We start from the raw sequence: 20,193 nt of genomic DNA, 5'->3' as shown, positions 1-20,193 counted from the left end.
CCGTGATAGCGGTGCAGTGGATTCCGCGTCCAGCGCGGCGGGTGCTTCACAAAACATGTCTGGTGTGGCTGGGACTGATAGTTCACACAGGTTTAGAAGGACGTGCGCGTGCGCTGAGACAGCCAGAAGGGAGTCAGCTGACCAAGCCGGTCAGCTGACCAAGCCGGTCAGCTGACGATGCAGCCGGTTTCCATTGGTCCAGCACTTAGGGGAGGCACTGGAGAGCGCTTCACTATATATACTGGATGCTGGTCATTCTCTGGTTGTCTGCCGTTGCGATCACTACGTGGTAGCACTCAGACCTTTCAGTATCTGTGATATTTTCTGTTATTCCTCAGACTAGTTCCAGGGTGTTGATGATCAAGGAACTCACACCCAAGACTAGGGAATTGTATTACCATTCTGTTATATCTCAGACTAGTTCCAGGGTGTTGAAGATCAAGGAGCTCACACCCAAGACTAGGGAACTGTATTATCATTCTGTTATACATCAGACTAGTTCCAGGGTGTTGATGATCACGGAGCTCACACCTAAGACTAGGCATTGTTATTATTTGTTATGACTTTCTGCCTTCCTGACCATTCTCTTGATCTCTGATTTGGTACTTCGCTATATCTGATACTCTGTTGCTGAACCCTGCTTGTCTTGAGATTCCGTATCTGTCTCCTGTCTCTGTACCTGACCTGTCTGTCTGTTACCGACCTGGCCTGTCCGACCTTGAGAACTATCTCCCCTGCTTGGAGATAGTTCACTGACCTGTCAGTGACACTTCACCTTTGGTGTCACTCACCCATTGGTCCTTCCCACACTCAGCCTGGCTCCGCCCCTTGGGGAGCATCAGGCCATTGGAAGGAAATAGTCCTCTGAGCAGTATCTCTTACTGCCATACACCCTCCATACGGGTGCCCTCTTCAAAGTATTACTGTTGCACCAAACACTCATATCACTCAGGTGTCCAGAGGTTAGAGATATATCTGATTATCGGTGATACTGCAGATCATCAATAATCGGGTATATATCTGTATTCTCGGTGATACTGCAGATCACCGGTAATCAGACCCTCTCTGTGTTACACCAATCGTTACAAGCAGTCAGATAAATCCCTGGATCAACTCTTTCGTGAATTACCTAATAATTATAGCCGTGGATGCCCTTCACTGCAAGGAAAGCATCCAAGCCCTCTTTAAATGCAGATATAGAGTTTGCCATATCTACTTCCTGAGGTAAGATGTTCACCTTTGTGTCCTCATCCCGCAGATTGCAGAATAAGGTTGTCTTTCTGCAACCAATCAAATCTTACCGAGCTGGAATTCGATTAGTACAATTTCAAGCTGCAGACAAAGTTTGCATAATCCTGCATCAACTAATTATTTGTACCTCATTGACCAGCCCTACTTCTGATGTTGTCTTTTGTTTAGAAGTGGCTTGACACTAGCAATGTGACAGTTGTAACCCATGTCCTTGATACGCAGGGGCGTTGCTAGGATCCTAAGAGATCCGAGGCACTTTTGGGCACTTCAACTGAAAAATGGGTGTGGCCATGCACCCGAATGTGGGTGTGGTCATGGGTGGAGCCAAATTTACATGCACTTAACAGTGGTCTAAGTAGGCCTGCCCAGCAAAATTTTGGATGAAGTCCCCCTCCCCATTAATACAAAAAAAACCAAGAATGCATCATATCACATAAACAGGCAGTATTATTTAAAAATAACTAGGAAGAGTTACCTGCCTTCTGTGCTGGCTGGTCTGGCTTTCTGCTGGGCGAGCTGGCCTGCTGCCAGTCCCCCCATAGCATTCCCTGACCTTTTCTAGTGGGCCCCATCCCATGCTCCCATGTGCCTCCCATTGAGGCACCACAGCTCCCTGCATGCCCCCATAGAAAAACCACAGCTCCCTGCATGCCCCCATAAAGTAAACACAGCACCCAGCGTTGCATCATAGCGCCAAATATGCCTACATAGAGGCCCAATAGCACTCAAAATACCCCCATTGCTGTGGTGCCATGCTGAGTGCTATGGTGCCTCTATGTGGTATGCTGGATGCTGTGGTGCCTCTGTTGGGCATTCTGGGTACTGTGTATTGCCATAATGGGTGCTGTGGTGCCTCTGTGGGGCATGCTAGGTACTTTGGAGTGCCATGTTGGGTGCTGTGGTGCCTTTACTCTGCCTGGGGGACATCTGGGGCACCCCAGAATAGATCCGGGGCAAGTGCCACTGATCTTTGGGGCTACCAACGCCCCTGTTGATACCTCTGTTTGGAGTGGCTATTGAAACACTGATTTTAGCTGCAGTCCACTCCTTGTGAATCTCCACCAAATTTAATTGGGCTGTGCTTCAAAATCCTCTCAAGGCTGTGGCTATCGCTGTTGCTTGTGCACATTGTTCTGGCACATTTTTTTTCCTTTCACTCAACTTTCCGTTTCTATGCTTGAATACAGTACTCTGAACAGCCAGCTTCTTAATCAATGACCTTTTGTGTGTCAGTGACTGTCTTTTACTCAGCAGTCTTCCCTATAATGGTGTGGCCTACTGAACTTGACTGAATAATCTTTTAATTAATTGTTAAAGGCTTAGTACGCTTTTGGTTTAGGCTAATTAGCTGAGGGGAATTTACAATACTGAATTATTATTTTTATTTTTTTTTCCAATATTCTAATTTCTGAGAAACTGAATTTTGGCATTTCATTAGTTATAAGCCATACTAAGCAAAAAGAAAATAAAAACATGTTTGAAATATATTACTCTGTGTATTGATAATCACTTATTTATATTCAATAAGTGAAATACATAAACTTTGATACTCTAATTTATTGAGATGCACCTGAATTTTTGCCAATTTGGTTGCTCTCTGGTATTCATTATTATTATTTAGTATTTATATAGTGCCGACATGTTCTGCAGCGCTGTACAGAATAGTTTAGTCACTTTAACTGTCAATATAATCCCTACCATAGTCATATGTATGTATAATTTCCTTTTTGGGGGGAGGGGGTATGTAACTTATCTGTATGTCTTTGGGATGTTGGAGGAAACCCAGGCAGATATGGGGAGAACATATAAACTCTGTGAAGATAGTGCCCTGGCTGGGGTTTAAACCGGGGACCCAACGCTGCAAGGCAAGAGAACTAGCCACTATGCCTCTCCATATATATTTTCCGTCTTATCTTTGTCTTATATCTATTTATCTATCTATTTATTTTTTATTTAAAACCATTCTTAAACCATTTTTGATATTTACCATGGTTAGAGGTTTTTGTATTATATCGTCTCACACATGCGCCAAAGTCTTAATACTTAGTAGTTAAAGGTAACCAAGAAGTCATCTTTGCCTACATCATACAGTTTAGTAATGACTACACTTAACTAGAAAAGAATATTGTCTATGTACCTTTATTAAACATCAAAATAACAGAATGGAATTTTGTATAGAGTATAAAAGGTATATCAAGAACAGTGATTGTAAGGCTTAAATGCAATACCATCTATGCAGTGAATTAAAAAGTAACAGTCAAGTATATATGCATGCAGTACAAGAGGTGTTATTTCTGCAATGCACTAAATACCAGAGGTTGCATATATGTCCCTAGTGTTATAGAAGTAGTCTAAGTAAAGTGTCATTGATACATCAGCAGCAAATACAATACATTCATATCCATAAGTTATAATAGCAGCTCCTCTCTGAGCCAGTACAGTAAGAAAGGCAAGTCAAATACAATGATTTGTTACTTTGGTTTTCAAGAGACAGTGGTGACATTAAAGCATACCTGTATAGAATAAAGTGAAAACGTTAGATACTTCAGTAACAGGAAGCCTCTGGATAGTTCAAAGGTTTCCCTGATCCTCCTGCAGCCCACTCTTCCTGTGCAGGGTCCCTCTATACCTGTTTGGCAAAAGCTTTTCAAATAGGTTTCTTGTGGCCCTATTCCCGCCCTTGACAATCCCATCTGCCCTGGGCTTGCACGGCTTGCAGTAAGATCCATGCATGCCCAGTAGAATGAAGCCTGTTTGCACGGAGGAAAAAAACTGTACATGAGTGGCTTCGTTCTATGGGGCATGCACAGGCCTTACCCATGCAGGACCAGTCTAGATGGTCCACAGACAGAAGAGGGACCCTGTGTTGGGACGGAGGGCTCAACATGGATCTGGGAAGCCTCTGGACCTTTCGGAGGCTTCCACATACTAAGGTAAGTAGCTATCTTTTACCCATCTCCCCATTACAGGGTTGCTTTAAGGATCTACCACTGATCTATTTTAATGCTGTATGAGTTAGGGCCTTGCATATTGCAAAGGGAACCTTTACTGAAAAAAATAATTGCCCATTTACTTACCTGGAGCTTCTTCCAGACCTCTGAAGTCCTCCTGGTCCTTTGCTGTAATCCCACACTCCCCCGTTCCTCCACTGTTTCCCTCTGTAAGCCGGGCAACTCACTAGTCTTTCCTGTTGCGCTCCCGTGGCTGGGAGTGTTTTGTGTATGAGCGGTAGCAATTTTTGCTTACTGCGCAAGTAGAGAGTGCTCACAACTACGGGAGCACATTGGAGGAGGCGCGTGGCATGGGCCGTGCATGAATTGGTTGGAGGCGGACAACGGAGGAAACGAGTGGCGCGGTATGATGGACTTCAAGGGCTGGAAGAAGCCCCAGGTAAGTAAATAGGCAATTATTTTTTTCACTTAAGGTTTTCCTTTATTGCTTGAGGCTATGATCAAGACTATCTATTAAACATTCTCCATGTGTATTTTCTTATAGTTAGGTTTAGGTTAGTTTGTTGGAGTGACCCATTTATATATATCAGCATGGAGGACAATCAAGCTGGCAAAGATTGGGGTTTAAGGGATAAAAACATGATAAAATGAGCCTTGAATAAGGCAGGATACACTCCCTTTGCCCAGCTTTGTACAAGTCCAAGTGAAAACAAATCATGAAATGTAATAATAACAAAAACATACATCGTTCTTACAAACAGAAAGATAAAAGGCTGCAGAAATAAGTGTCATAACATGACATGTTCAGAGTTGGAAGACAGGATTATTTGTTGTTCTCTCCTCTGAGCTTTCCTCAGATGTGTCAGGAACCGTAGTTGCCTCCTGAATGCCTTGCAGAAGGTTCTGTTTAGTGTTTCGCTCATGGCTATCTTCCTCTGAACTTTCAGATGTGTGACTGCTTGTGCTTTCGGTAGTTGCACTTTCTTCAGAGCTACTGTGAGGCTTCTGTGTCAAATTGAAATAAAATTTATTAATTAAATTAAATTATTCTAGGCCAGTGTTCTTCATATGCTTTATGTCTAGTTCTGTTACGATCATAGAAGTCTCAAGAGGCCTTTAGGTGTGTACACACATACAATTTTGATGACCAATGACTGGCCAATGTTACCACTTCCATGTAGTTGCAAGATTGTGACTGGTGGATCAGCCACTGAAGTATAGGATACTTTTCAAAATTTCTCTGTTACTAACCAGAACTCGCTGGGTACCTGAAGGTTGGCTAAAAGAGCAAGAGCAGACTTCATTCCTAAAAAAGAGCACTGGCTTCAGCGTTTAACTGGTGGGCAGCCTTTTACTGACCTAATAAGGGGGTTATCTGACCCATCTTCCAGGTCACATTAACAATTTAAAGAATAGGTTTACTTTTAATTTACTTTTTTACCAAATTTGAACTCGATGGACGTAAGTCTTTTTTCAACCAAAATAACTATGTAACTATGTAACAGTCCTTCAGTCAGACAACAAGATTTCAGGAAGATTTATTATAAGGCCTTAACCACTTATGTGGCTTGCGACAGTATATCTATGTCTCGCAGGACTTCAGGTCCTGCCCAGGGACGTAGATATTCGTCAATGGGTGCAATTGGCAGCCGCTCGTTCCCGCATGGGTACTCACCATCTGTTCGTGGAGAGATAAATGAACGGGAACACAGTTCCCATTCATTAATCTAAGTCCCTGTGTCAATGATCACCGGCATCTATGAGATGCCTGCGTCATTGTATCTTCTGGAGTAACACGTCCACGCATTACTTCCTGTTTAGCGTGCTTATAGTGTGGTCTTATCTTGTGATAGTGTACTTATCTTGTGGTTAAATAGTAAAAATACACCTACATTAATTTTTTTTTTTAAATAAAAAGAACCACCACTACATTTAAAATTAACCCCTTACCTCCCACCTTCTCCCATAGTTACCTAAATAAATGAAATGCTTATTTAAAAAAATGACTAATAAAAAAAATACATAAATAGTTACCTTAGGGACTGAACTTTTTTAATATGTATGTCAAAAGGGTATAATAATAGTATTTATGAAATTGTGGGTTTGTAATTGGTGATGGACGCAAAATTGAAAAATACACCTTTATTTCCAAATAAATTATAGACGCCATACATTGTACTAGGGAAATATTTTAAACGTGTTAATAACTTTGACAAAAGATTAAATAAAATGTGTGGGTTTTCATTACGGTAGTATGCATTTTAAAAATATAATGGCCGAAAACTGAGAAATAATGACTTTTTTTTATTTTTTTCTTATTTTTCCTGTTAAAATGCATTTAGAATAAAATAAAACTAAGCAAAATGTACCACCCAAAGAAAGCCTAATTGGTGGCTAAAAAACGAGATATAGATTGTTTCATTGTGATAAGTAGTAATAAAGTTATAGGCAAATGAATGGGAGAAGCGCTGAAAGATGAAAACTGCTCTGGTACAGAAGGGGGAACCCCCCTCAGTAGTGAAGTGGTTCATTGGGCTATTGTCCTTAATTGTCAATAAAGATTTCAAAAGCGGGCTTAATATATATAATAACACAAAATATATATAGATTGAAGAGGTATAGGTCATGCATTCACCACTACAATGAGAGATGGATGTCCAGTAGTGTGAGTGAACCAGTATGCTGAGATGGTCAATGTTCTCTGGGATGACAGGCAGGTAGATACAATGTGTAGGAGGACAGTAGATTTTTCTGTATGCCAATGCGTCAACTACTCCATTAATTCAAACATTTCATGTTGCAAACAAGACATAGATCCTTGGTGACATACTGGTAAGTATACAGTGGGTGGTGGATGAAGGAAGCCTACAGAAGAAGCTGCAGGGGGCGAAATGGTCATCAGGCTTTCCTCACCCATCGCCCACAGTCTACTTACCTGTATGTCATCAATAATATACGGTATGTCTTGGTCGCAATGTGCGTTGTTTGGCTGAATGGACTTTGCAAGTGAAGTACAGTAGCGTTGGGAATGTGTTGTCCTTATACAACATATATACAGCTGCTATGATGATCCATGATCCTTTTGAACCATTTTCTATGCCATGAGCTACATACCTTGCCGATAGCACGTTTACGTCGCAGGCTGTCTCCTCTTCCATAAATCACAGTTGTTGCATCAGGATTAGGGGCAGGAGCAACACTGACCTCTTCTGAGGAAGAGGAGGAGGTGTCAGGATATGAATCTGACAAAGATCTGCTGTGACTTTCACTTGAAGACACCTGTAATTAAGACCACACAGAACTATTTCAAATATATGGCACTAGAATATGACAATTGTTTCAATGCTTTTGAGAGAGAGGTACTGAGAATCAGGAATGTGCTTACTGTGTCATATCTGTCACACTGAGGACATTATGGCTGGGATATGCTTATTTGCTATCTAGCAGTGGCTGGATAGTGTAATGGTTAAGGGTTCTGCCTCTGATGTAGGAGTCCTGGGTTCAAATCCTGGCTCTTCCTACTCAGTAAGCCAGCACCTATTCAGTAAGGAGTTTCTTGGGCAAGTCTCCCTAACACTGCTACTGAGTGCGCTCTTGTGGCTGCCTCGCAAGCGCTTTGAGTCCGACAGGAGAAAGGCGCTATACAAAAAAAGGAATTATTATTATTATTTGTGTTTGTAAAAATCACTTTATATCAGATTTATGTTAATGATGCAAGTGGGTCACCAACTTGGAACAAGAATGGGGTAAGCGAGTATTGAGCCCTTACTTGCTACCTATGTATTCCAGTTGAATAAATCACAAAATAGCAATGCAAGGATGACAGCTCTTGAACTGGTACCTTGAAAAACAAGTCAGCGATGGCAATCCTCTTGTTTCTCTTCCAACAACTTTTTTTGAAAAGAGGTTAGCCCAATAAATGTCAAATGTCAAAAATTATTCTGCTTAATTTCTCTGTTCATTGGCCTAAATAGGGGCCAGTACCGTTTGGCTGGCTGTTAGAGTGCTCACTGTCTGATGGCTTGCCACAAGATGGGACAGGGCATTAAAAGGAACCCGTGGTGTGAGACCTATGGAAGCTGCCATATTTATTTCTTTTAAACAATACCAGTTACCTGGCAGTGCTGCTGATCTTTCTGGTCAGTAGAGTCTAAATCACACACCTGAAACAAGCATGCAGCTAATCTTGTCAGATTTGTCATAGACATCTGATTTCCATGCTTGTTCAGGGGTCTATGGCTTGAAGTATTATAGGCAGAGGATCAGCAGGACAGCCATGCAATGTGCAATATTTTAATAAACATATCAGCCTCCATATTCCTTTCACCTTGCTTTCTCTTTAAAGCCAGCAAACTGACCGTGTGCCCATGTAATTTAGTCTTTTTATCTGGTCTCTAACTCCCTAAAGTGCATAACAAAAATCAAGACAGTGTGGCATAGTACCACACTGCCCCACACTGGCAGCTATAAGCAATAGTGATGCCATCTCCTTTATAACTAGTAGCTAACTTCTAACATCACAGTTACAGAATGCCATAGGCCAGGTTTCCACCACCAAGAGTCTTGCCTTCACTTATACCCCCATGCTTACATTTTAGCTTTTTTGCATTGAAAGGAAATTATGTCAGGGGACACTAGACCACAGGGTTATATCGCTGTATATGGTCCAAGGTTGTACTCTTTTACCAAACAGTTGTATTAATGTGCATAGGTACAGGTTTGCTTTAAGATGAAAAGGGGGGGGGGGGGGAGAGAGAGAGCTGTCAAAGGAGTTTTTCCACATCATGGAGACCATTCATTATTTTATCTAGGTTAAATGGAGACAGATCCTCCTTATAGTGAACAGAATGCCATAGGCCTGGTTTCCACCACCAAGAGTCTTGCCTTCACTTAAACCCCCCTGCCTACCTTTTAGCTTATTTGCATTGAAAGGAAATTATGTCAGGGGACACTAGACCACAGGGTCATATCACTGTATATGGTCCAAGGTTGTACTCTTTTGGCAAACAGTTGTATTAATGTGCATAGGTACAGGTTTGCTTTAAGATCAAAAAGGGGGGGGGGGATTAACAATTATATTTATCCCCCTACTCCTAGAAATGACTTTTTTTATATTGCGTGGTTTTTTTTATATTGCGTGGTTTTATTTTATATTCCCAAAGTTAAAAACAAAAGGTCAATAGTTAATGTATTTTATCTCTCCCCACCTTCAGAAGTTGTATTCTGCCAGGAAATTTTTTATTGCTGTAATTTGCTTATCAGTGATGTTTAATATATTCCCGACAAGCTACTGACAAGACAGAAGCTGTCACTTCCATACCTAGAATTTAACTCTTTCAGACAGCAAAATAAAACAAGTAAAACAGCCTGGATATTAATATGTCTTGTGCTTTACATACACATGTTTATCTTATCATGTCACATGTCGCCTCGGGTACACTTTAAACCGCTAACAAAAGCATTTTTGTACAGAAAGTAGACACTGTACAATTCGCAGTGGCATCACCTGTCCAACAGCACGTCTGCGGCGTAGATTGTAACCTCTTCTTGCTAACAGTTTTTCAATCTGTGTTGCATTACTGTTACCACGCATTTCTTCCGAGGAAGAAATGGAATCACTTGGACTTTCAGGTGACTGTAAAAACAGACAACAGTATGAGGATGGCAGTTGCAGAACTATGATGGCTGCAGCATTCAAGGGATACACAGTAATAATGATAACTCAGGAACTCTCTGCATGCTAACTGGGCTTACACAGTGATGTGCTGCGCTACTGCTGTCCAGCTTATCATGGAAACAGGAAAACTGATGTTAAGCAGAGTACCAAGTTGAAAAGGCCATGCAAAAAAACAACTATCAATTCACATTTCTGTGTTCAGTTTGGAATACACTACACTACGTGTGGCTGTAACAAATATAGAAAACGGCATTTATCAACACAAGACAAAGATTTAAAAATAGCATCTTATAGTAATGATGTAACAACCATAAAAGCATTAGGTAGCTTATGTGCTCCCCAGATATATTCACAGAAGAACACAATACAGGACCACATTCCTCTCCTGTCATGTGACATGCATTGGGAGCAATAAGGCACTATGAGGTTGTACAGGATACAGGTGTATTGAGGAGAGGGGCAGTGGCCTAACCCACCATGGAAGTAGGTAAAGTACTGTGCTCTGGTGCACTATTTTGAAAATCATCGCAGGAAGGGGGCCCTTTTATGGGGGAAGGGGATAGGAGGCAATGTGGTTGCAATTTGTATGTAGATTGAAAATGGCCCAATCAAAATTTGCTGCAGCTGCTTTTCATTGGTTCATTTTCAGTCTACATCCAAATTGCAACTAAACTTCCATCAACTCCGGAAAATTAGTATTTCATTGATCATCATCTCTGGTAGCTACGGAAGGCCATACTAAACGAATTGTCTGATGAAAGGGCTTCTCTAACCACATACTAAAAAAATATTTCACATCATTGAATTAAGGCACTCGAACATAGAATTCAGCTCCACTATTAAATGTGTATAGAGAACTAGGAAAACATTTTAAAAACACCTGAAGTGAGAGGGAAATGGAGGCTGCAGTGTTTATTTCCTTTTACACAATACCATTTGCCTGGCAGCCCTGCTGATCCTCTGCCTTTAATACCTTCAGCCATAGACCCTGAACAAGCTAGCAGATCAGATATTTGAACACTGACTAGATTAGCCACATGTTTGTTTCAGGTGTGTGATCCAGATACTACAGCAGTCAAAGGGATCCGCATTACGCTAGGCAACTGGTATTGTGTAAAAGGAAATAAATATGGCAGCCTCCATATCCCTCAGTTAAGTGTCCTTTAAATGAAAAACACAATGAGCAGATATATGACGTGTGAATTGTGTACTTTGCATCCATTCCACAAAGATAATTTGTATATTATACTAACCTCTGGAGATGAAGATTCTGATGACTGAAATTCAATGAGGGAAAAAAAATAAATGAGTTAAAATTTAATTTGAGATACAGAGTTTTCAGCCAGTAATGGTTTATTTAACCAAGCTTAAAGTGGTTTAACACCCAGCATTACAACTTTGCTTTAAAAGATTGCTTACAGTTTAGAAATTATTATGCCAGATTTTTTAAAGCAGAAATTCACTGAATGGGTTAAACATGACATTTTAGTGTTGGATTTAACTAGGAATCCGCAACCGTTCTTATCTTTAGTTACAAATGTATCTTTGTTTGGAATGCAATTAGACCTCTGAAAAGCCTGCTGGGGAAGCCCTCTTTGTTCTCTCAGAGCAGTGTTTGTTTATTACTTTGTAAATAGATACATTTGTAACTAAACCTAAGCACTGAGGAAGATTTCTAGCTAAATGCAGCACTAAAATGTCATGTTTAATCCATTCAGTGAATTTCTGCTAAAAAAAAAAATCTGGCATAATCGTTTCTAAGCTGTAAGCAATCTTTTAAAGCAAAGTTGAAATGCTGGGTGTTAGACCACTTTAATTTAGGTATTTTTAAATAAACATTACTTATGCACAAATGGATATCCGCTATGGGGTATTAGGCCTTGTTCACATCTAAAATCACAATCGCTGACACCAGCGTTTTGTGATTTTGTGCGCGATTATTTTTAGCGCCTCCCGTTGCTTACCTGAGCGTTGGGGTTTTTTGTAAAAAAAATTTTGCAGAGCGATTTGTTTTTTCACTTCCTGATGCAAGTATTCTTAATAGTGCAGGGGAAATCACTATACAAAGCGCTTTTTCAAGCATTTTGTGATTCCCCTATACCTTCCATTGAGGCAAATCACCCCAAAAATGGTACAGGCAGCGCTTCGGTGAGCGAATCGGAATCGAATCTGAACAATCTCACAGGGAATCATTCCACAAGCGCTTTTAGGAAGATTTTGAAAATCCAAAAAGCCAAAAGCGCTCTTAGTGTGAACAAGCCCTTAGGCAGGGTCCATACTTGCAAAATTCATGTGTGTTTTTCTGCAGTGCAACAACATATTGGAATTGACATCCCATGTAAATCAATGGCTCCCTCACATCAATAAAAAAAAAAAAAACATAATTTATTTTTTTTTGGACACTTCACTTGTTTTAACAGTTTTTTTTAACTTTTTTGCATTGCTATGCACCTGCTGTCTGGAAAACATGCACAAAAATACATGCATGTTTTCAGTGGCGTAGCTAAGGAGCTGTGGGCCCCGATGCAAGTCTTACAATGGGGCTCACCAAGCACTCTATACATAACAATTGATGCCAATGGCAACTACAGTGTCAGATGTGCAGGAAGGGGATGGTAAACAGTTAGTTAATGATTACCACTATTCAAAGCAGGGGCGCCTCTAGCCATTTTGTCACTCCAGGCGAGAAAACATGTGGCGCCCCCCCATGAAATCAATCATAAAACGGCAGCATTTCACCAGGAAATAACCGTAATGCGGCAATGTTTCACCGGAAAATAATTGTAATGCAACAGCGTTTCACCAGAAATTACACTTATTGCAGCAGCGTTTCCCCAGATAACACATGTAAGAAAGAAAATACATGTAAGGAAGAAGGCACATGGGGGACATAGGGAGGCACAGGGGGACAGAAGGCGGCACAAGGGTCAGAAAAACTCACAAAGAAGGACAGAAGGAGGCACTAGGGGACAAAAGGAGGAACAATGGGGGTAGAATGAGACACAAAGGAGGACAGAAGAAGGCACAAGAGGACAGAAGGAGGTACACAGAGGGGCAGCGAGAGGTACAAGGGGACAGAAGAGGCAGGAGGGCCAGAAGGAGGCACAAAGGAGGACAGAAGGAGGCACAGGGGGACTGAAGGAGGCACAAAGTGAGGCAGGAGGCGGCACAATGGGGACAGATTGAGACACAAAGGGGGACAAAAGGAGGCACTGGAAGAAAGGAGTCACAAGGGGACTGAAGGAGACAAAAAGGGGACAGACGGAGGCACAAAGGGGACAGAAGGAGGCACCATGTGGACAGAAGGAGGCACAATGAGGGACAGAAAAAAAGCACAAAGAGGGGCAGAAGGAAGCACAGGGAGACAGTAGGAGGCACAAAGGGGCACAGAAGTATGCACAAAGGGGGACAGAACGAGACACAAAAGGGGGACAGAAGACGGCAGAGGGGGATGTAAGAAGGCACAGGGAGACAGAAGGAGCCACAGGGAGACAGAAGAAGGCACAAAGGGGCACAGAGGTGGCACATGGAGTCAAAAGGTGGTACAAATGTAGACAGAAGGAGGCACAGGAGGACAGAAGGAGGCAGAGTGGTACTGAAAGAGAAACGGGGCAGAGGTAGCACAGGGGGGCAAATAAAGGCAAAGGGGACAAAAAGGAGGCACAGGGGGACAGAAGGAGACACAAAGGGGCACAGAAGGAGGCAGAGGTGGCATAAGGGGACTGAAGGAGGCACATGGTGACAGAAGGACAAACGAGATCAGACATGGCACAAGGGACTGAAGGAGGCACAAGGAGACAGAAGGAGGCACAAGGAGACAGAAGGAGGCACAAAATGGACAGAAGGAGGCACAAAGGGGGAGAGAAGGATGCACAAGGCACAGAGGTGGCAGGTACCTGCAATTTACGCTAAGTAGATGCAGCAGAAGCAAGTAATAGAACACCCACATGGTGGGGCTTAGTCCAGGGGTGGGGCTTAATTTGGGGGTGGGGCTTAATCCAGCAACACTACGCCCCCCAGGACCAATGGCACTCCAGGCAATGGCCTGTACTGCCTATGCCTAGAAGCGCCCCTGATTCAAAGTATCTATAGAAGTGATTATAATGAGCACAGGACCAATAGAGAGCTAATACTGTAGTTGAGGGAGGGCCCTTTAGGACCCCTCTGGCCCAAGGGCCCCGATGCAGTCGCAACCTCTGAAACCCCTATTGCTATGCCCCTGCATGTTTTCTATAAAAACAAAAAAGTGTAAACCCTTCGAAACTTGGTTTATGTTCAACTTCTTGAGATAAGATATATTTTCCAGACAGCAATGATATCACTTATTATCGTTTGATCCAAAATCTGATTTAAATTTGCCCTTACTGGAAACATGCATTTTTATATTTAATGTTCTTTCCTATATAAAAAAAAATATGTTGTTACTAAATATCTGACACATTAAATATAATAAAGGGATGTCTTTCAAGCTATCTTGCTGTGCAATGTAATAAGCATGTCTCATTGCAGAAGCCAAATCTGCCATCTTGGAGACTAATAATAATTAAGTCCAATTGTTTACTACAGACTAGAGAAGGTCAATGAGATGTTAATAACTTTCAAAGTTTCTGTTATTTTTAAGCAGTTTAAAGTCAGACCATTCAAAATCCTCAGCCATTGCATTTATTTGGCCGAGTTCTAAGCTACATACATACATCTACATCAAATTTACTTCAACCTACAAATGCTAGCAGCTTATTGAACCACAACTTATCTTTAGTATTTTGTTAATAAAATATTTTCTAAATATAAAAAGTATCAGTAAAAACATCTCCAGAAAACCTAAAACCTCCTTTTTAAATATTTAATGTTTTCCAGATTTAGTGCTAAAACAACAAAATAAAATAAAAGAAATGGAAAAATAAGCCTGAGTTACTTCAGTATACCATAGACCAGTGATGGTTAACCTTGGCACTCCAGCTGTGGTGGAACTACAAGTCCCATGAGGCACTGCAATACTTTGACAGCTCTAAGCATAACTTGAGGAGAAAGAGGCATGATGGGATTTGTCGTTTTGTCATAGCTGGAGTGCCACGGTTAGCCATTATAGGCAACAGAAGAACAAGAGACTCACATTGGTATGCACTAAATATTACAATTCAGTGTACCGAACAAATAGCAGCCAAAGAGAAATGAGAATAGGGCAATGCATATTGAACAGATGTATTACTCTGCCTTAATATACATACAAATGACTCTTTCAGGTAATGAAAATCTAGCTCGAATATGTAGCTTTAGAGACTTCTTAACTCTAGCAGTAAAGTGATAAGGGCCCATATGCAATTATCTTTTTCTCCTGAGTTTTCTCCTAGGAGATAATTTTCCATATTCTATTTAAAATAAGTTTTAAGCATTTTACAATTGAAAAAGTACCCAAAAGTAGGTGAAAAAGTACTAGAAAAATTATTTAGAGTACTTTCTTGCTTGCTCGTGGTTTAACCACCCTGGCGTTCTATTAAGATCGCCAGGGCAGCTGCGGGAGGGTTTTTTTTTAATAAAAAAAAAACGATTTCATGCAGCCAACTGAAAGTTGGCTGCATGAAAGCCCACTAGAGGGCGCTCCTAATCCATATTTCTGATCGCCTCCGGCGATCCGCAGTAACAAGGAAGGCCGCAATGAGCGGCCTCCCTTGTTTCGTTTTGCTCGTCGCCATGGCGACGAGCGGAGTGACGTCATGGACGTCAGCCGACGTCCTGACGTCAGCCGCCTCCGATCCAGCCCTCAGCGCTGGCCGGAACTGTTTGTTCCGGCTGCGCAGGGCTCGGGCGGCTGGGGGGACCCTCTTTCGCCGCTGCACGCGGCGGATCGCCGCGCTGCAGCGGCGATCGGGCAGCACACGCGGCTGGCAAAGTGCCGGCTGCGTGTGCTGCTTTTTACAGCGAGCAAATCGGCCCAGCAGGGCCTGAGCGGCAGCCACCGGCGGTGATGGACGAACTGAGCTCGTCCATACCGCTAAGGTGGTTAAAAGGCATTTTATTAATAACGTGTAAAAATATCACCTAGGAGAAAACTCAGGAGAAAAAGTAAATTGCATATGGGCCAATTTCCCCTACTTGTAAATCCTGATGGGGAAGCTTCCCCGCAAAAAAACAACATATGTGTTTATAATACAATTATTTAACTTTTTTTAAAAAAATTTTGGGTGATGACAAACTTAATATGACACTTTTTAGTCTGCAAATTCAACACAGTTTGTAATAATTGGATTTCTGTACACATATAATGAACAGGGCTTCATAAAGCTTACCAAGCAACAATGAGGTATTGAAAAGTATCACATACACATACCCAAGGTGTAGTTTGCTATTGCTAACATAATAAAAAAATGTGCAATGATGAACAGTGAGAAGATCATTCAATCCCATGTAAAAAAAGAGATCATAAAAAAATAAACTGTTTACTTAATGATCATCTCTGCACATTACTGTATTGATAGTGGACATTCTACCAGCCTTGTCTACACATCTATATTATTAAATTACTCTTAATGATGAGCACACATTACAGCACGCTTTTTATCATGGAGGCTGACGTTCGGATAGTTTTATAATGAAAATAAGCTTGCGTGACCATTAATTATTGTTGCATGTTCTACCCAGGCACTTTTCTCTTGCAGCAGCAATTATTGAAGATAATTAATAAAACTCAAATCCGTGTAAAGGTAATAAGCTGTAGCTGACAGTAGCAAGTATGTAAACAGGCAACATCTGTCACTGGTCATAAGGCCTGAAATGATATTTGCAGATCACAGTACAAACACTCTGTTAAGCTTTTAGCTGAGCAACGTACAACGTTGGGAGAATATTGTAGCAATTTGTTGCCTATAGAAGGGCAATACTTTACCATGATATTCTTACCTGTGTGAGACAGTCTTGTCATTGCTGTAGAATACACTATACACAATATTGCACTGGATCTTTTATGGTCAATTTCTACATACAGAGGCTAACTGAACTAACCACGTGTCCGGTAGGGTCTTCACCGCATGCAGCCTGCACAAATTTGTCCCTCCTTAACACCAGATGACCAGCAGTGACTTTGAACAAACTGCTGCAGTCATTGTACGTACCATCTCTATCATATATGAATGTTTTAAAGAAACTGAATCAAAAATGGAACAGTTGCTCACATCGACCAATCATGTTTATGTGTTAAAGGACCACTATCCCGAAAAAAGTAGGCAGTTAAAATCTGACAGAACTGACAGGTTTTGGGCCAGTCCATCTCCTAATGGGGATTCTCGGGCTTTTCTTTGTTTTCAACATAATTTCCTGAACAGCAGTTGCAAAGTCTAACTGGCAAAATAGTGTGCAAGTGATTAGGGACGCTGGCTGGTATCTTACTATTGCTGCTCGCAAGAAACTATTCTTTAAACACAGAGCGCAATCTACTTTTCTATTCACAGGAAGACTGCACGATTAGGTAAATTCACCACAGCCTGACACCCGGTACCCGGCACTCCAACTACTGACGCTATCTCCAGACTGATACTTGGCGTATAAGACGACCCCCCACTTTGCAGAAGATTTTTAGGGGTTAAAAAGTCGTCTTATACGGCAGTATATACGGTATATCAATACTAAAGAATAATGATAATAATCATTAGTCTGACTCCACTGGCATGCCTATTGCAGGTGTGTGACTTAAAAACAACTAAAGCCTAGCTCAGTATGACAGCCAAGCAACTGGCAATGCTTACAAGGGAATTACGATGGTAGTTTCCGTGTTTTTCTCACTTCAGGTTACCTTTAGCGCTCCTGGCAGTAACTAAAACATTAGCTGTATATAAGGCATGTACAAGGCCCCTCGAGTCTAAAATATCACCCAAATCAAATCTATTTTTAGCTTGTTTTTCTAATCAAAAAAACTCATCTTTTTATATATGACCTGCAGACTATAAATACTGTATCACATTTACAATTGAAAACAAACTGTGTGTGAAAGATTTGCTTACATCTCATTGCGCAGCACAAAACTCATCTGTAAAGTACCAATATACAGATCTCTGCATTCTGTGTAGAAGCCTGTGAATCCTTATGAATTAATATCCATGTAAAACATATTAAAATGAAATACTTACTGAGTAAGCATAGGCCAGGCCAATAAGGCAAACGATGAACACCGCAGCTTTCATTTTTGAGTCAGCACCTGTAAAATCCAAAGTGAATGTTAATTTTAGGAATGGCTGTCATCTGCTTAACATACACAAAATGAAAACAGTGTGAGCAGCTGAAGATTTGCCTTACCGTAGCTCTACTTTGCCCAGATGAGACTGCAATATTCTGAGTGCTCTTCTCCTCTATGCAGAAGATTGATTATTTACAAGCAGAGGCTATGTTTTGCTGTGGAAGAGCTCAGGAGTAGCAGAATTTAAATGTGTCTGCAGGCAGGATCAGCCAATCACCGTTCCTGTTCTGGAATGACACAGTGAGGTTTCTGACCACCTGACCTGCCCACACTCACCCACACTTCCCCTTGGTTTTGTGGTATTTCTGTCAACAGAACGCAACGTCTTCTACACTAACATTACAGTTTGTGTACAGTGTAATTAACTAGTTTCATTCAGATGCACACTATTTAGCAATATGTAGGAAGTCTGAATAGTGATTTATGTTTTAATGTTTTCTGAATAGATGACATTGTGGTCATAGTATTTACCTGTCTAGAATGAAGGCAAATGATGAACTTGTGATGGTGACTAATACAGTCTGACTGACAGGAACTGCAGGTCATTAAGCGTGATGCTCGAGGAAAAGACATTATGAATTGTTTTTGTATTCTAAAACAAGTATTGGTTCAAATGAGGTAGTTGTGTCTTTAGCAGACACAGACATCGATTCTTTTGTACTGCAACTAACTACCCAGAAACTGTCTGGATTGGAAGTCAGTATGAAAGGCTGTGTCCATTGCCACATGTACATGTAGAAAAAGGGTGCCTGGGTAATTATGGTGCCAGATAAAAACAGTAAATTATTGCCAATAGTTAGAATATCAGTAATCGTACCAAGATTCAACTATCCCTATCCTGTCTCTCACACTAACCCTCCCCTACCCATGTCTAATACTAACACCCCTCTACCTAGCCTTAACAATACCACCATCTACTCCTAATTTTAGCGACATGTGGCAGCCGATGAAATGCAACTTGCTCACCCCTGTAGCAATCTCTGCCATTATCCAAAGCTTTGCAACACAGTGGCTGAACTTTATAAGCTGCTTGTTGCTTTGTGCCATTCTCCAAAGTTTGCTTACTCAGTAACCAAACTTTGTATGGTGCTTAGTAACCCCTGCCACTGATGTTTGGAGTTTGGCTATAAATTAGCTGAACCCTAGGTTCCGAATTACCGCTGCCAATATTCCCGCTGCCAAGTTGGAATTTAGGCCATCCTATCCTAGTGGAAAATTAGCTATCAGTAAAAATGGCACTGGATATAGCCTTTATTCTAATATGCATCTAGTATTGTGTCATTAGCATTCAACTTGAATTACATAATCTGTCTTTAGCATCTAACCATCATTCATACCTTTAGGCATTACAGAGTCCAGCTTATGTATGTATCTTGCCTCTTTTTTTCAGCAATTATTTCCTACAACTCCCGCATCTTCTTAGTTGGGGCACAAGGTCTGCCACCATCCCCTGTGATACACCATGGTCATATTCAGAAAAATGTCTCCTACATGGTTCATCACTTTTGGGAAAGGTGGGATCATACAGTCCTCTCCATGGGGACTTAGGTCTACTGTGTTGATCAAATCTGTGATTCTGATACTCCTCCTAAATATAAACAATGGTGGTTCTGTGTAAAGTGCACCAAACTGATGATCATGTTGGAGTATAGATCAATTTCTTTCACCTTACCTGATTGTTTGCAGTTCGCCTGAACAAAAAGGATCCTTCTAATTGTAGACTCCAGGATCCAGGTCTAAGGACAGATGGACAATCAATCTGCCCAACTTCCTCACCAAGGGTGTGGTCACACCAAGTATGTTGCACTGGGTTATAATATAAGCTATAACTGCATAGCAACATGCCGCAATAGCTCCACATTAGGTCCCTTGGCATTGGCGTGTTTCCCTGAGCTCCATTGTAATAATGTAAACTGAACTGTGGGCTACCAGCATACGACTGCATACAAATGAGTGGTGACGAGTTACCATGTGTTGTGACATGCACGTTGAGATGGGCCACATTCTGCTGATCCCTTTTTTGTCTATCTACATTGCCATTGGAGAAATCCACCCTGTGTTCACACTAGACCATAGCCATGCTGTGG

The 20,193-nt window shown here is 41.4% G+C and overlaps 1 protein-coding gene across 1 annotated transcript; it reads right to left on the bottom strand.

Annotated features, from left to right (window-relative positions):
* Nucleotides 1-3,374: 3,374 nt before the first annotated feature.
* On the bottom strand, nt 3,375-18,251 carry LOC137547649 (uncharacterized). Its single transcript, XM_068271108.1, has 6 exons — nt 18,166-18,251; nt 18,000-18,067; nt 11,133-11,156; nt 9,709-9,837; nt 7,317-7,481; nt 3,375-5,207 (listed from the first exon to the last, which is right to left on the bottom strand). The coding sequence occupies exons 2-6, from the start codon at nt 18,051-18,053 to the stop codon at nt 5,007-5,009; spliced, it is 573 nt and encodes a 190-aa protein (XP_068127209.1). The 5' UTR covers nt 18,054-18,067; nt 18,166-18,251; the 3' UTR covers nt 3,375-5,006.
* Between the last annotated feature and the right edge of the window lie 1,942 nt (nt 18,252-20,193).

This window comes from Hyperolius riggenbachi, chromosome 1 (assembly GCF_040937935.1).
Source record: "Hyperolius riggenbachi isolate aHypRig1 chromosome 1, aHypRig1.pri, whole genome shotgun sequence".
NCBI lineage: Eukaryota > Metazoa > Chordata > Amphibia > Anura > Hyperoliidae > Hyperolius > Hyperolius riggenbachi.
Note: the sequence above shows the minus strand (reverse complement) of the source record. Positions and strands in the feature narration are given on the sequence as shown.

What these genes read in the sequence shown, in the direction of transcription:
- LOC137547649 (XM_068271108.1), bottom strand. Translation starts at nt 18,053, where the DNA reads ATGAAAGCTGCGGTGTTCATCGTTTGCCTTATTGGCCTGGCCTATGCT. An exon ending in GCCTGGCCTATGCTTACTCA is followed by an intron (nt 11,157 to 17,999) that starts GTAAGTATTTCA and finishes ATTGAATTTCAG; the next exon opens with TCATCAGAATCTTCATCTCC. An exon ending in CAGAATCTTCATCTCCAGAG is followed by an intron (nt 9,838 to 11,132) that starts GTTAGTATAATA and finishes CTGTTTTTACAG; the next exon opens with TCACCTGAAAGTCCAAGTGA.